Source organism: Phaenicophaeus curvirostris, chromosome 5 (genome assembly GCF_032191515.1).
Source record: "Phaenicophaeus curvirostris isolate KB17595 chromosome 5, BPBGC_Pcur_1.0, whole genome shotgun sequence".
Classification (NCBI taxonomy): domain Eukaryota; kingdom Metazoa; phylum Chordata; class Aves; order Cuculiformes; family Cuculidae; genus Phaenicophaeus; species Phaenicophaeus curvirostris.
This window is the reverse complement of record NC_091396.1, coordinates 5912531-5925911: the sequence shown is the minus strand read 5'-3', so window position 1 is coordinate 5925911 and position 13381 is coordinate 5912531. Positions and strand designations below refer to the sequence as shown.

At 38.6% G+C, this 13381-nt stretch overlaps 1 protein-coding gene across 1 annotated transcript in view; it reads right to left on the bottom strand.

The window, feature by feature from the left end:
- The window catches only part of GAS2 (growth arrest specific 2), a 97181-nt gene that overhangs the window by 74360 nt on the left and 9440 nt on the right, over positions 1 to 13381 (bottom strand). Inside the window, exons 2-3 of the mRNA XM_069856986.1 lie at positions 12381 to 12542; positions 2917 to 3041 (exon numbers count right to left, since the gene is read on the bottom strand). Of these exons, the coding sequence (XP_069713087.1) occupies positions 2917 to 3041; positions 12381 to 12522 (267 nt within the window). The 5' untranslated portion in view covers positions 12523 to 12542. The remainder of the gene's footprint in view (positions 1 to 2916; positions 3042 to 12380; positions 12543 to 13381) is intronic.

Here is a 13381-nt window from a genome sequence, read left to right as displayed (position 1 = left end):
AAGAGAAGTGTTCCATCCCTCTAATCATTTTTGTGACCCTCCCCTGGACCCACTCCATCAGATTTATGCCTTTGCAGTGCTGAAAGCCCCACAGCTGAAGGCAGTTCTCCAGGTGAGGTCTCATCAGAGTGGAGTGGAGTGGGAGAATCAGAGAACCGCCTCTTTTTGACCTGCTTCATCTGGCACAGTCCAGAATACGCTGGCCTTCTGGGCTGTGAGTACATATTGCTGAGTCTTGCCCAGCTTTTCATCCACCAGTACCCCCAAGTCGGTCTCGGCAGAGCTGCTCTCAATCCCTACACTCTCCAGCACGTACTGATAGCAGGGACTGCCCCGAACCATGTGCAAAACCTTGCACTTGACCTTTTTGAACTTCATGAGGTTAGCAGAGGCCCACGTCTCAAGTCTGGCCAGGTCCTTCTAGATGGCATCCCATCCCTCCTGCATACCAACCGCATCACACATCTTGGTGTCATCGGCAAACTTGCTGAGGGTGCTCTCTCAAACCCACTGTCCACGTCACTGACAAAAGATACTAGACAGCGCCAGTCCTAATATTGACTCTTGAGAAACGCCTCTCATCACTGATCTCCACATGGACATCGAGCCATTGACTGCAACTCTTTACATATAACCGTTCAGCCAATTCCTTATCCATCCTTCATGTCTTTCCAATGGAAGGACAAGGATGTCATGCATGACAGGGTCAAATACTTTGTAGTTAGTTTGAATATTGTTCGAATTTCTGAATATTCACTAGAATTTTATAGTTGTTGATGAATTTGAGTATTATTTTTCCTGATAATTTTATATGAAACAGACATGGCTTTCTGAGAAACGGCGTGACCAGCAGGTCCAGGGAGGTTATCCTCCCTCTGTACTCGGCACTGGTGAGACCGCTCCTCGAATACTGTGTTCAGTTCTGGGCCCCTCACCACAAGAAGGATGTTGAGGCTCTGGAGAGAGTCCAGAGAAGAGCAACAAAGCTGGTGAGAGGGCTGGAGAACAGGCCTTATGAGGAGCGGCTGAGAGAGCTGGGGTTGTTTAGCCTGGAGAAGAGGAGGCTGAGGGGTGACCTCATTGCTCTCTACAACTACTTGAAAGGACGTTGTAGAGAGGAGGGTGCTGGCCTCTTCTCCCAAGTGACAGGGGACAGGACAAGAGGGAATGGCTTCAAGCTCCGCCAGGGGAGGTTTAGGCTAGACGTTAGGAAAAAATTCTTTACAGAAAGGGTCATTGGGCACTGGAACAGGCTGCCCAGGGAGGTGGTTGAGTCACCTTCCCTGGAGGTGTTTAAGGCACGGGTGGACGAGGTGCTGAGGGATATGGTTTAGTGTTTGCTAGGAACGGTTGGACTCGGTGATCCGGTGGGTCTCTTCCAACCTGGTTATTCTGTGATTCTGTGATTCTGTGATTCAGTCTGTAAAAAACTGCTTTGCACTTTGAGATTTAACACACTTTCTAGCACACCAGCTGGGCGAGATATGAAAAGAGAATGTTTTAGACCTCTGTAGCGAAGTTTACCTTTTGGGAATTCACTGAAGCTTTTAGTAGTTTTTGTCAATAATGGTACCCTTTGTTTGTTTGTTCGTTAGGGGAAAAAACAAAAGAGTAAGTAAGACTTCTTTCTGCCTAGCTAGTTTCCTAAGCTTAAGTGAAAAGACTACCGTAAGCGTTTTCTGAACTTGGGATCTGCACTGGCCATCACTTACGTGAAGATAAGCTAGACCTCATTATAAAGAGGAACTCAAAAGTCAACAATACTTCTACTAACCAAACCCCGATTGCAATTTGAAGTATGAAATACAAGTTCCAGATGTCTTTTCCTCTTTGGAGAAGGGAAGTTTCCTTCCTTCTCTACTTCTTATCTTTCATCCCAGCTCTCTCTTCCTTTTTCTTTAGGGAAAAAAAACCCCAAAGTAAGCAAACAACGCCCCCCCTCCACCCACCCCAAGACAAAGTTTAAAATAATTAAACAAAGCCTCCCTGAGTTCAGAGATATTTTTCTGCAACAACAATTATGAGCTTGGAACCAAGAAAAACAACTTATGCAGCTGCAGCTGACACAAGGCTGTTAGTTTTCAGAAAGGCTGATAAAAGTTTTGCCATGCTCTAATTTCTGGTACGGTCTCGTTACAAGAACATCAAGAACAGAAGACATATTTTGTAATTCCTGCTCCTGAGATCTTTTTTTTACCTGCTCTGTATTCGCCTGTTTAAGCTTTCAAGGAAGATATATCCAATTTCAATAAGAAAAATAAAAAGAGTTTCACAGTAAATGCAGTAATGTATATGTCTACCATTTAATTCAACTTCTCTCAGAAAGGAACTTGTAGCATTCTAATTCTCCCAATAAGATTGTCATAAGAAAATAATTTAAATTAAAAGGGGGTTGTGATCAAGCAAGATCTTAACCCAAAGCTCTTCACTATGTTCTGAAAGTTAGTATTTTCTACATCATCCCTGTAACTCTTTACCAAACCCCTTCCAATATACCAACAGGACCTTTTAAGTCAAGGCACTGAAACTACAGAATTTTATTACTGGCCTCCCCAGAGATGTTTCTGGAAGAAAAGTATCTCCCACAGCTACCTAATACTCCCCTAGCAAATAAATACAAGAATCATGTTTTGTCTAGTGGCTACCACACTGATAGATCTTGTATATCTTACCCTTCACACATTACAAGTAATTTTTTTTAGTAACCTCCCCTCATAGTTACTTTAATAATTACCCTACAAGTATTAATTCTCCCAGTTTTATATAGTAAATTTTCTACATGGAGCAATTGCCTCCCTGACCATTAGCAGAGCCTCCTAAAATGAAATCTTTTAACTGTGCAAAAAAGTTTGGTACCAAAACAGTCAGATACCTCAGATACTGATAATACATGCTAGAACATTTACTGACACTTACTTTGCCAGGCTTGTTTGCATCAAAGCTGTTTTCTTTAAATTTCTCCTGCAGCGTCTCAGCTAACCGACAAAGCAAGGCACCATTATCCAATTTCTCCATAAAGGTTTCTGCTGTTATTTCTCTACCTGAACAGCAAACAGAAAGTTAACATGGTAGAAAGAGTGCAACAGCATAGATGGCATTTATGTAAAAAGAGAAATCAATAGAAATCTTTACCAAATCTGAAATATGTTTTAACTGAAGAGCTACCGTTAATTTGAATATTCAGTGAATAACCTCACTGCTACTTTACTGGTAGACATACAGCAAATCACTCAAAAATAACATGCTTTCTTTGTGAAGTCCTGTGGTGTTTGAAAAATAATTATAGCATATCATATGACATTTTCCTTATGAAATTCCAGTGCTTTTAACAGTATTTTAAAAGAGAGTACAGCAGGCTAATGGGTTACAATGATGTGTATAAGTAGCTATAGTGTAAGAGTTGCTAACACTACTGCAGCTTATTTCATAACAGAAGTAGTAAAACATGCCAAGAAGGACTGTATTTACAATAGAAACCAAAAAAAACCCCAGACTTTTCAGACCTGATCCTGCAAGAAGTTGACAAAATACTACAGTGATTACAGGGCTCCTTTCAAAGAGCTTTTCCAGAAGTAAAGTCAGGTACATTAGAAAAGAGGGAAAAAGTGAAATACCATGTTACACATCTACTTGCCACATGGATTAAAAATTTTACCTAAAGAACAATGCCAAAATACTCTAATTTCAAAACATATCAATTATTAATGTGCTAGATAATGCTGTACTTCAACTGCCACAGATCATCCTCCCTAGCTACAGCAGGCCAGACAACGTTCCATTACACCATAAATGCCTCCTCCTGACAGAAAAGGTCATGAATCCCACGATAAGATGTGCATGCTGAGCACGCTGGACAGGCCAGATGAGAAGTGAATAATTTCCCATCCTAAATAAAACTTCCAGCATCTTAACATCATTTCCAGGTAAAATATTCCCTTTTCTTACTGAAGACTTTCCAATTTCATACATCTAGTGGAATATTTGCCTTCTCTTTGGATACTTTTTGACCAGCAGCTGTATTTTTCAGCTTTCTTAACTTCTTCTAGTATCAAGAGAGCATCAAGGACTAATTCTTGTTCTTCATATTAAGAGAAGATTTACTTATTTATGGTGATATTAACATACGGCATTTGGGAACAGCAAGAACACCATCCATTTTTCACAGGCTGTTACACAGCAATCATCAGTAACTATAGTCTTCCCTACCAAAAAAAATAAAAGAATTAAAAACCTGAAGCAAGAGTGGTTCCTCATCCCATCCGGATCCATTCCTACTATTCAAACCCAGCTGCTTGCCAGCAGCACAATAAGTAGAATTCTGCCTACTGCTTGTCAGGGGGATTTGTTACACATTTTTGACCAACAAGCAACTGTCTGAATAAACCAGGGTTTGGGTTTGGGGGTTTTTTTGGTTTGGTTTTTTTTTTTTACATAGTTTGGGTAAACTCATTTTCAATGAGATGTCTGTATATCAAAAGCATTAATCTGTTTAGAACATGTCTTTTAACAAAAAAACCCCAGAAATAGTAGATTTAGAAAGAAAGAACTAAAGCTTTTCTATACCCTTTAAGTCAGAAAGAGGAGAAAGCTAACACTCAAAAGTAACACAAATGAAATGGATAATAAAAAGATAATATTGTACTTCTGCAATATATTGCTGCTACACTGTAATCTGATAGTCAATGGCACTTGCAACACTGAAGACAGAAGTATTATAAAGCAATATGACTACAAAAATGCTGAAGGAAAGCGATTTCTCTACACCCTTGCCTGAAAACTGTTATATACATCAGCACCCTTCAGTGAAAAAAATGAGTCTTTTCAGTTCAGTCAGTCAAAACCTAAGATAAAGATCTTTGCAGCAATCATCTTCAGATACAACAGCAGAGATATTTTTGGTTAAACTTGCTTTTTTCTAGCACATTTCTACTTCAGAAATATCTGTTTAATGTGAAGGGGGTTGTTCCTTTTCATTCCCCCTTAATTCTCCCTGCTATAAAGCCCACTCTATAGCTCCTGTAAACCCAAATGACTTCTCCAGGCAAAAGAGCAGTAGCAGCAGAGCAGACGTCCACTAGTAGCTTGTGCATAACTGACAATATTTTAGCAGGGCCCCAAGCTCAGCAGAAGCCAGGACTGAAACTATAATAGCCCACACATACAAAAAATTGCACATCTTAGCACCTCAAAAGTCTTCGTTACCATTCTAGCCTACGTAATTTCCCATTTGCCTCATCAGCATTTTTGGCAAGAGTTATAAAGACGTTATAAAGTTAAATTTGAAAAATGACTATGTGATAGAAACTGCTTTATTTTTATTATTTCAAATATTTTTAACATTCAAGATTTTTATTTTATTTTGGAAAGCATAATTTTTAACACATGTAAAAGAAAGAAATCACATTCTACATACCTATCTTGTCTTATGATTTATAGATTTATTATTTCACTGGTCAAGCATTAAAAACCTAAAACTTATTTCAAGGCATTTTCTCTTTACACAAACATGGAAAAATTCTTCTATCTTCTTCTGCTATTTAACAATATATTATTTTAATCGCTGAACTGCATTAGGAGTTTGGGCACTGCATATTGTACACCAAGCTGGAGTATTTTAGTTCTGTCCCCTTTTATGAAAGCTGAAAGAATGAGTTTTGCATTGAACATCTGTATCCAATGAAAAATATATTAGGTGTCAGCTTTCAATTCACTGTATTTTATGGCTCCAAAAGGTGGCATTTCTTTGCTAAAACAGACACTCTGACATATTTAACAGTTGAAATGTATTGATTCAAATGAGAGTAATGTTCATAGCCCGAGGAAAAAAATGGCTCTGTATATTTGTATGGAAAAAACATTAAACTCCATTAAAAATGTATAACTCCCCCTATAATTACAACAAAGCAGTTGCAATGTTTTTACAGAATGGTAATAACATTAAATATAATAAAAAAACAACACTAAAAGTATGAAAAAAGCCCCACAAACCCCAGGAATATGAAGGCTTCTCAAATCTTACAAGCATTGCTTACTCTTTCTTTTACCACAGTCACCCAATGCTCTTTAAAAAGACAAACCATTTTACCTGAACACCTACCGCTCGGAAACTATGGGCAGCTATCAATACGGACACCCTGTCCTGGCAGTCCTAGTGCAACCAGACTGGGAGGTCTAAGAAAGAAGAACTAGAAAAAGCCCATGCCCCAGGTGTGGGCTCAAGAGGCCAAAGATGAAGCATTCTTGACGGGCTGTCTCCGACAACCAGAGCCTTCAGAAGGCAGTGGAGGGACTCAAAGGCTAAAACAAAGTATCAAACTCTAGTTGGTTCCTCTATCACTGCACTGAGTTCTTCCACATCTAGTTTAATGACTACAATGCAAGACACTGATCCAGCATCACAGCTGATCAATTAACTATTTTAATTGTATCCTTCACTGGTAAAACAGAACTACTAGTTTACAGATAATAAATTGGTACAAAAATAATTGCTGGTTCTGTCATTGTAAATTGTGATGCCTATTTTGGATTAAACTTTTATTTAACCAAATTCATATAGTACACCATTTTAAAGCACGACATTCACCCTATTTATTCATTCTAATGGTTTTGTTTACACTGTTTTTTCGTTTTATATTACACTGTCAAATGAAAGATGGGAAAAAAGTAAGTGTGAGTGATTTTGTTGTACAAGTTCAAAAGGGAACATAAAGCAGCAGAAACTGCTAGCAATACCAACCAAGCATTTGGTCAGAGGACTGTCAATGAATGTACAACTCAACACGAGTTCCGAAAATTTCATAATGGAAAATATAACCTTGAAGATGACAATGGTCGTGGCCATCCTTCTGCAATAAATGACAATCAGTTGAGGGCCATTATTGAAGGGGACCCACACAAAACAACCCATGAGGTGGCAGAAGAACTAAGCGTTGATCATTCTACAATCCTTCAACGTTTGCACCAAATTGGAAAATCAAAAAAGCTCGACATACGGGTGCATATTCAGCAAGAGTCGAATGGAAATCAAAAGATCACTGTTATGAAATCTGCTCTGCACTTCCTTTGCACCACAAAACCAATAAATTCTTGATCGCATTGTGATATGTGGTGAAAAACAGATTCTATATGACAACCAGTGGCATTCCACACAGTGGCTGGACTGAGGTGAAGGACCGAAACACTTCCCCGAATCAAAGCTTCATCAAAAGAAGGTTATGGTCACTGTTCGGTGGTTGGCAAGTGACCTCATCCCCAACAACTTCTTGTATCCTGACAAAAACCCCACAGCAGAGCAGTATTGCCAATAAATCAACAAAATGCACCAAGAACTGCATGTTTCTGTCTAACATTGGTCAATCAAAAAAGACCAGTTATTTTTCATGACAACAACCAACAGCATGTCTCGCAACTGGCTCTACGGAAGCTGCATCGACTGGTCTATGAAACTTTGCCTCACTCAGCTTACTCACCAGACCTCTCTCCCACCAACTGCCACATTTTTAAGCATTTTGACAGCTTGCTGCAAGAGAAGGTTTTCCACAACCAAACAGCAGTTCAAAATGCCTTTGAAGAATTCATAAGTTCCTGGAATCCAGAATTCTATGCTACCAGAATTAATAGATTTGTTTCTTGTTGGTAAAGAAGCATAGATTCTAATTGTTCTTATTTTGATTAATACATTTTATTTTAAGCTGAGATATACTGCTCAAAAGTTGATGGTTAAAAAAAGCAATTAGTTTTGTACCAACGTAGTAGAAACGTTTCAGTCAGCTGAATCTCTGAAACACTGTAGAAGGATGAGCTTCTAGAAATACTGAGGCACCAGTGGAAAAATTCCTCCTGGCCCTCTCAAATGTTGTGGCTTTTAAAATTAAGATAACAAAACACAATAATACTAAACCAAAGGCAAATTATTTTACGAACATGCAAAACTAAGTGGTTCTTTTCTGACAAGGCTGCTCTGTTTCCTCAAAAAAAAACAAGGTAAGAAAAATAGAAATAGTTTTGATAGCACTGAGATATTGAAATGGGACTTCCTTGAAATGGGACATACAAACAATCCCAAATATATGTTGATTATAAAGAAAATTATAAAGACTCTTAATTAAATAAACTGCATCAATGCCAGCAGACTCAGAAGTATCAGTATCATGAATGACTCGATAGTCAGGTATTTAAAACCTGCATTTCCCACTGGCTTGAGGTGAACATACCGACGTTGAAAATAAAGGTACTGCTATGGAATCCTCTTAAACAGCAGGATGAGCACTAACCCTGAGCTGAAACAGCTTTTGCTTAATTCAGAAGTAAAGACAGACAATTTTCTTGCAGAAGATTTCCCACCCTTCATCCCACAAACTTCACATCACCTTCAACACACCTTTAATTTCCACACCTGGTCTCCAACTCGATGCCTCTCCTAACATCCTTACCTCTCTGTTCCTCTTCTCCAAATCTACTTCACTTTTGCACCCAAGGTACTTTTACATGCCTTATGCAACATTCAATGTTTACATGTCCAGTTCCTCAGAACCCTGCACTCTTGTGAAGCCCAGAAAGCTCTGTTAGGATGAGACCTCAGCACTGCAACCTCAGAGACCTGACATGTGCCCAGGGCACATCTTCCTGATCTATTCCATGGTCCCATGTGCTAAATGAAGCTGGATGGAGAAGCAACAATATCAAAATTTTCTGCAGCTGGTAAATGGGCTGTGGGAATGGGAAAAAAAAGATCAGAGCTCTACACAGTAGCCAAAGGACAAAGAGAAAACCCATTCTGCTGTACTTGTCCTAAACTATAGGCTGATGATGAGACCCACTCCTTCTGATGTCAGCCCTTTCGTCTCTGCAGACACAAGACAAAACAAGACAGTACTGGAGAATACAGCAGACAAGCAAACCCTATTTGCTTTCAAACTGCTGTTTTACCTCTGCTAGAAGGCTGCGATGGCCCAAATGTGCAAATTCCCTAGTGAAACCTGTTCAAGATGAAACAGAAGTTTTCAGTATCCTCAAGAACATTCTACTAAAAGAAGCATATACATAATCTACTAAATTTGGAGTGTGTCAGCAGCGAAAGCATTGTTGAGTGTTTCATTGGATCTATACATAAAAAACAAGATGATAATCATTTGCAAAGCAGCTGGGTCAACAGGCCTCCTTAACTTTGCCACTACAGGGATCTCTAGTAGAGCCACCAGAGCTCAGCAGAAGGAAGTGAGTGTCAGCGCTACAACATCCATAGCTCCAATCTTTCTCTCCAGCACGCAAACCACTGAATCTTGATGTGCCCTGCTTTGAGAATGATATCATGTACAATATTGTATAAGTTAATCCTATCTGACACATTGATTTCATCCGTGACGTCTTTTTTTCCAGCCCCTGGGATACAGGCAGCCAAAATCTATTCAGCAATAGAGCTGTAATGACAAACCATCCTCTTGGAAACTCCAAGTTTCTCTGACATGGTTCCAAAAATAATTAGCAAAATGCATACAAAATTACCAGTGATTACAAAATCATCCCTCCTCCCCATATTCCATGCTAATATAGCATGGAAACATCCATGCTGTATTAGAATTAAGTGTCCAAAGTCTGGGTTAAAAATTGTTATAGCATTATTTTCCAGCTGTACCACATATCTCAGCCTTCCAGTTTGTGATGTGGGTAAGGTCACATCCTAGCTATGCCTAATTTCCACTTAACACCAAACTTCTTTGTTTGTATTATAAAGTGCAATATTCTTCTAATATTTCCAGTTTGTGATCTTGAGCCCCTACCAGGCTTTGGTGCAGCAAAACTGTCCCCCTTTTGACTCCCAGTAACACCATGTAGGACATATTTGCCTCTCCACAAAAATTTCTCAAAACACCATCAGTTGATTGAACTATCTCAAAGAGGTTCAGCAGTATTCTTGCTTAAAATATTTCCCATTTTCTTTTTAAAAATCGACATTTATTTGAAAACATTGTGTCCTTGTTGAGTCATACTACAAATGAATGAACAAAATGTAGATGAAACAAAATAGGAACCAACATGGCAAACATGAATTGAAATGCATATCAATTTTCTTTATAAAGTGAGAAATTATTTTGCATTAATAATGGCCTAAAGACATCTACAATAAGGCCACACAAGTTACAGCACAGAGCAAAGCAGGGTGTGGATAAACAGAATATTATCTGCTCTGTGTTATCTACACATCCATGAGCATGAAAATCTACTAACCATTAATGCAAAGTATATTATTTCTCCCATGGAGGAAAAAATACCCACAAGAAAATAAAAAAAAGAGATCTTCACATATCCTTTCATCTTTCTGAATGCTGAAAAGTGAAAGAGTACAAATAGGTTTTTACAACAAGATAATGGCATGCTATAAATTCATACCTATTTTATCTTACAGCCACATGCTCATGTGCCCCTTGTCTCATTAAAGTTAACCTGACTTACACGGTAATTAAACCAAATTTGAATTCCGAGTTAGTATATTTATCTGAATATTAATTACTTCAATTCAGTTACACTTAATTTATTTTGAATGTGAATTTTAACTTAATTGAATTATTAATTTGAATAACAATGTCTACACAGGAATTCAAATCACTCTAAATTTCCGTTCTTCAGGACAAACTATGAAAAGAAGAGCTTGGTGTGAGAAGGTGTAGGGGAATGCATTAAGCAAATGAGCTGTGTATGATGCTTAATTAAAAGAAGGTTGTGCTCATTTAGTTCTGCAGTGCAGAATTTGGTGTCCATATGAAAAATCAGATTTTTAATTATAGTTGGCATTTCAGAACCTCCTGCTGGTTGCTACTTTCTTGCTAAAAAAGTGACCTCATTCCTAAACTTGTCACTGTGAGAACCCTGTTATGAACTGCAAACAAGCTTCTATTTGTTTTAGAGGGCCTCACTGAAACTTCATTGTTTAAAACACTTAAACAATATATTAAATCCTTAATGGAACGTGCTTCTTCTGATTCAAAAACCAGTTCTTTTGGATTGCTGTCTTGCGGTAACTGGAATGAAAAGTCAAGATCTCTAGATTTTGTTCTGGCATTGCCTAGAATATTTTATACTCAAAAGCTCATTAATTTAAATGGAAGTACCACAAAAAGATGTAATTTAAAACAACTGCCACTTTTGCAGTTGTAGGTTCCAACTGAAAAATGCATATCCCTACCTGCAAAATATGGTGTTTCTGCAAGCTACTGACTACTGACACTACAGTGATGCTGCCCTTCCTCTCAAAAAGGAAATATGCCAACGTAGAACATGCAGACAAAAGGCACTAGATATACTTTATTATTGCATGTCATTGAGATGGTTCAAGCTACAGCATTTGCGAAGATGAGACACTGCCTATGTCTCACCAGAACAGAATTCTAGGAAAAAAACAAACCCACCCCTCACAAAACCACACACACCAAACTTAAAAGTGCTCGTCCAAATTTTCCTCCAAAATAACACCAACAAAAGGTTCATGTAAACATCACCGCCTCTGAAATATTTTCTTTGTTTAACAAGAGGAGCTGTTGGCATGTTTCCCTTAGGATGAGGTATTGTGCAAACCATGTATGCTTTTGGTAGAAGCCTTTTGTCTTACAGAGATGACACAAAAGCCATTTTCCCCTGAATGCTCTCAACAAACAACATACAACTTCCTGGCTCGTAATTTCTAAATTCTTCCTTCTTGAATGACTTGTATACCCCAAAGAACTGTCTCTTTAATGCCCATCGGGGACATACTCTCATTTGCTTTTCTTTGCCTACCTGTTTTTTCTTGGCTTTTGGTTTGCATCCTCTTCTATCAACACGTTTCAGCTTCACCCAACAATGCATACAGCTGCAACTAGTAGATCCCCAGGTCCCAGCTGCAACCACCAGCTTAGACCCCTCCATCCACAAGCTTGCACATGTCTTAGCCCGCACTGCCTTGGGCAGCAATTATCAATCACTAGACTGCTTGGTCAGCAAAGAACTATTTAATGGCTCTTCCCATTCCAGAGAGTCAGTACACCCACACTTTTTAGAAGGGCTACCCACAAAAATGGAAGAGGCACTTAACGGCAGTAATTCACACCACTCAGCTTACTGGTATTAACACAGACACACATGCAAAAGAACATTTAAATGGAAAATTGTGGAAAAATGCAGTGAACAATAAAGTTCAACTATGCCACCCACAGAAACACTGTGGAAGGAAACTACTTATTAGCTTTTCTAACCTTTTAAATAGTTGTACTACATGGAGGGAGCTACCTAATCACAACTTCCTTTATTGTGGAAACGCCAACAAGCCTGCAGGACTGATTCCCAGTTAAAAGTGTACAGAATTCTCTTACTGGCTTGTATCTGCCTTATATCATATTATATCTTACCCAGTAGGTTTGTGAGCCACAGGGCCAAATCCTCTTTCATCGGCAACAAGTTGGCCTCATGTCTGCTTGCAAGCCACTGACTGTATTGATGCATATCAGAGAGGCCAGGCCCACGTGCTTTCGGGCTCAGAGCAGTGCACATTGCTTATCCACTTGTTGTACCTGTTTTAATATATGAAAAAGGAAGAAATAAATCATTATACCAAGTTTCACAAGTTCTTTTTTTAGAATTGTGGAAGATAACACTAACTATGATATAAGAAATCAGACGTCAGATAAACAAATGTGGATCTAACACACGAACATAACATCAACAACTCAAGTTTTGTTTTGTTAATGGATCACATTGCAAGTGATTAAGTCATACATATAAATGTCAACTTCACTTGTACCAAAGCTATACACGCTGCCAACATATAACCAAATATTCTGCAAGGAATTATTAAAATCAAATCAAAATAAACATTTTACACAAAGCTAACAATTCACTCTGGTACCTGATCCAATATCCATTCGAAACAAATGGAAAACTTCAGAGATTGTTGGATCAGACCCAAGAAAAACATGGGAACAACCGAGTTACACTACTACAGCAAACTTACTAAAAACTAGCAAATGCTGTCACAAAATGTAATCAGTTTATTCTACAGCTTCAGAATAATTAAATAGAAAATGTACACCAAACCTAGTTACTGAATAGCATTATTTCTTCAGAATGGAACACAACAGCTAGTGCTGGTCACACACGCTTCCCACTTCCTCTTTTTATACAAATATTCCTCTGCTACGATGAACTTCAGTTTCAGGTAAGACAATGCGTCGTGTATTATACATCAGTCAAGTGTTCCCACTCTTGTAGCAGCCAGAGAGGTTAGACCTGCATCTCTGCTCCTGAAGGATGAATTCCCCCCACTTGGAGCAGAGGTGCCAAGAAAAGATGGTTAATATTCTCTCTGACTTTCTTTTCAGAAAGTGAGATCTGGACCCTAGAGCTTGTAGCA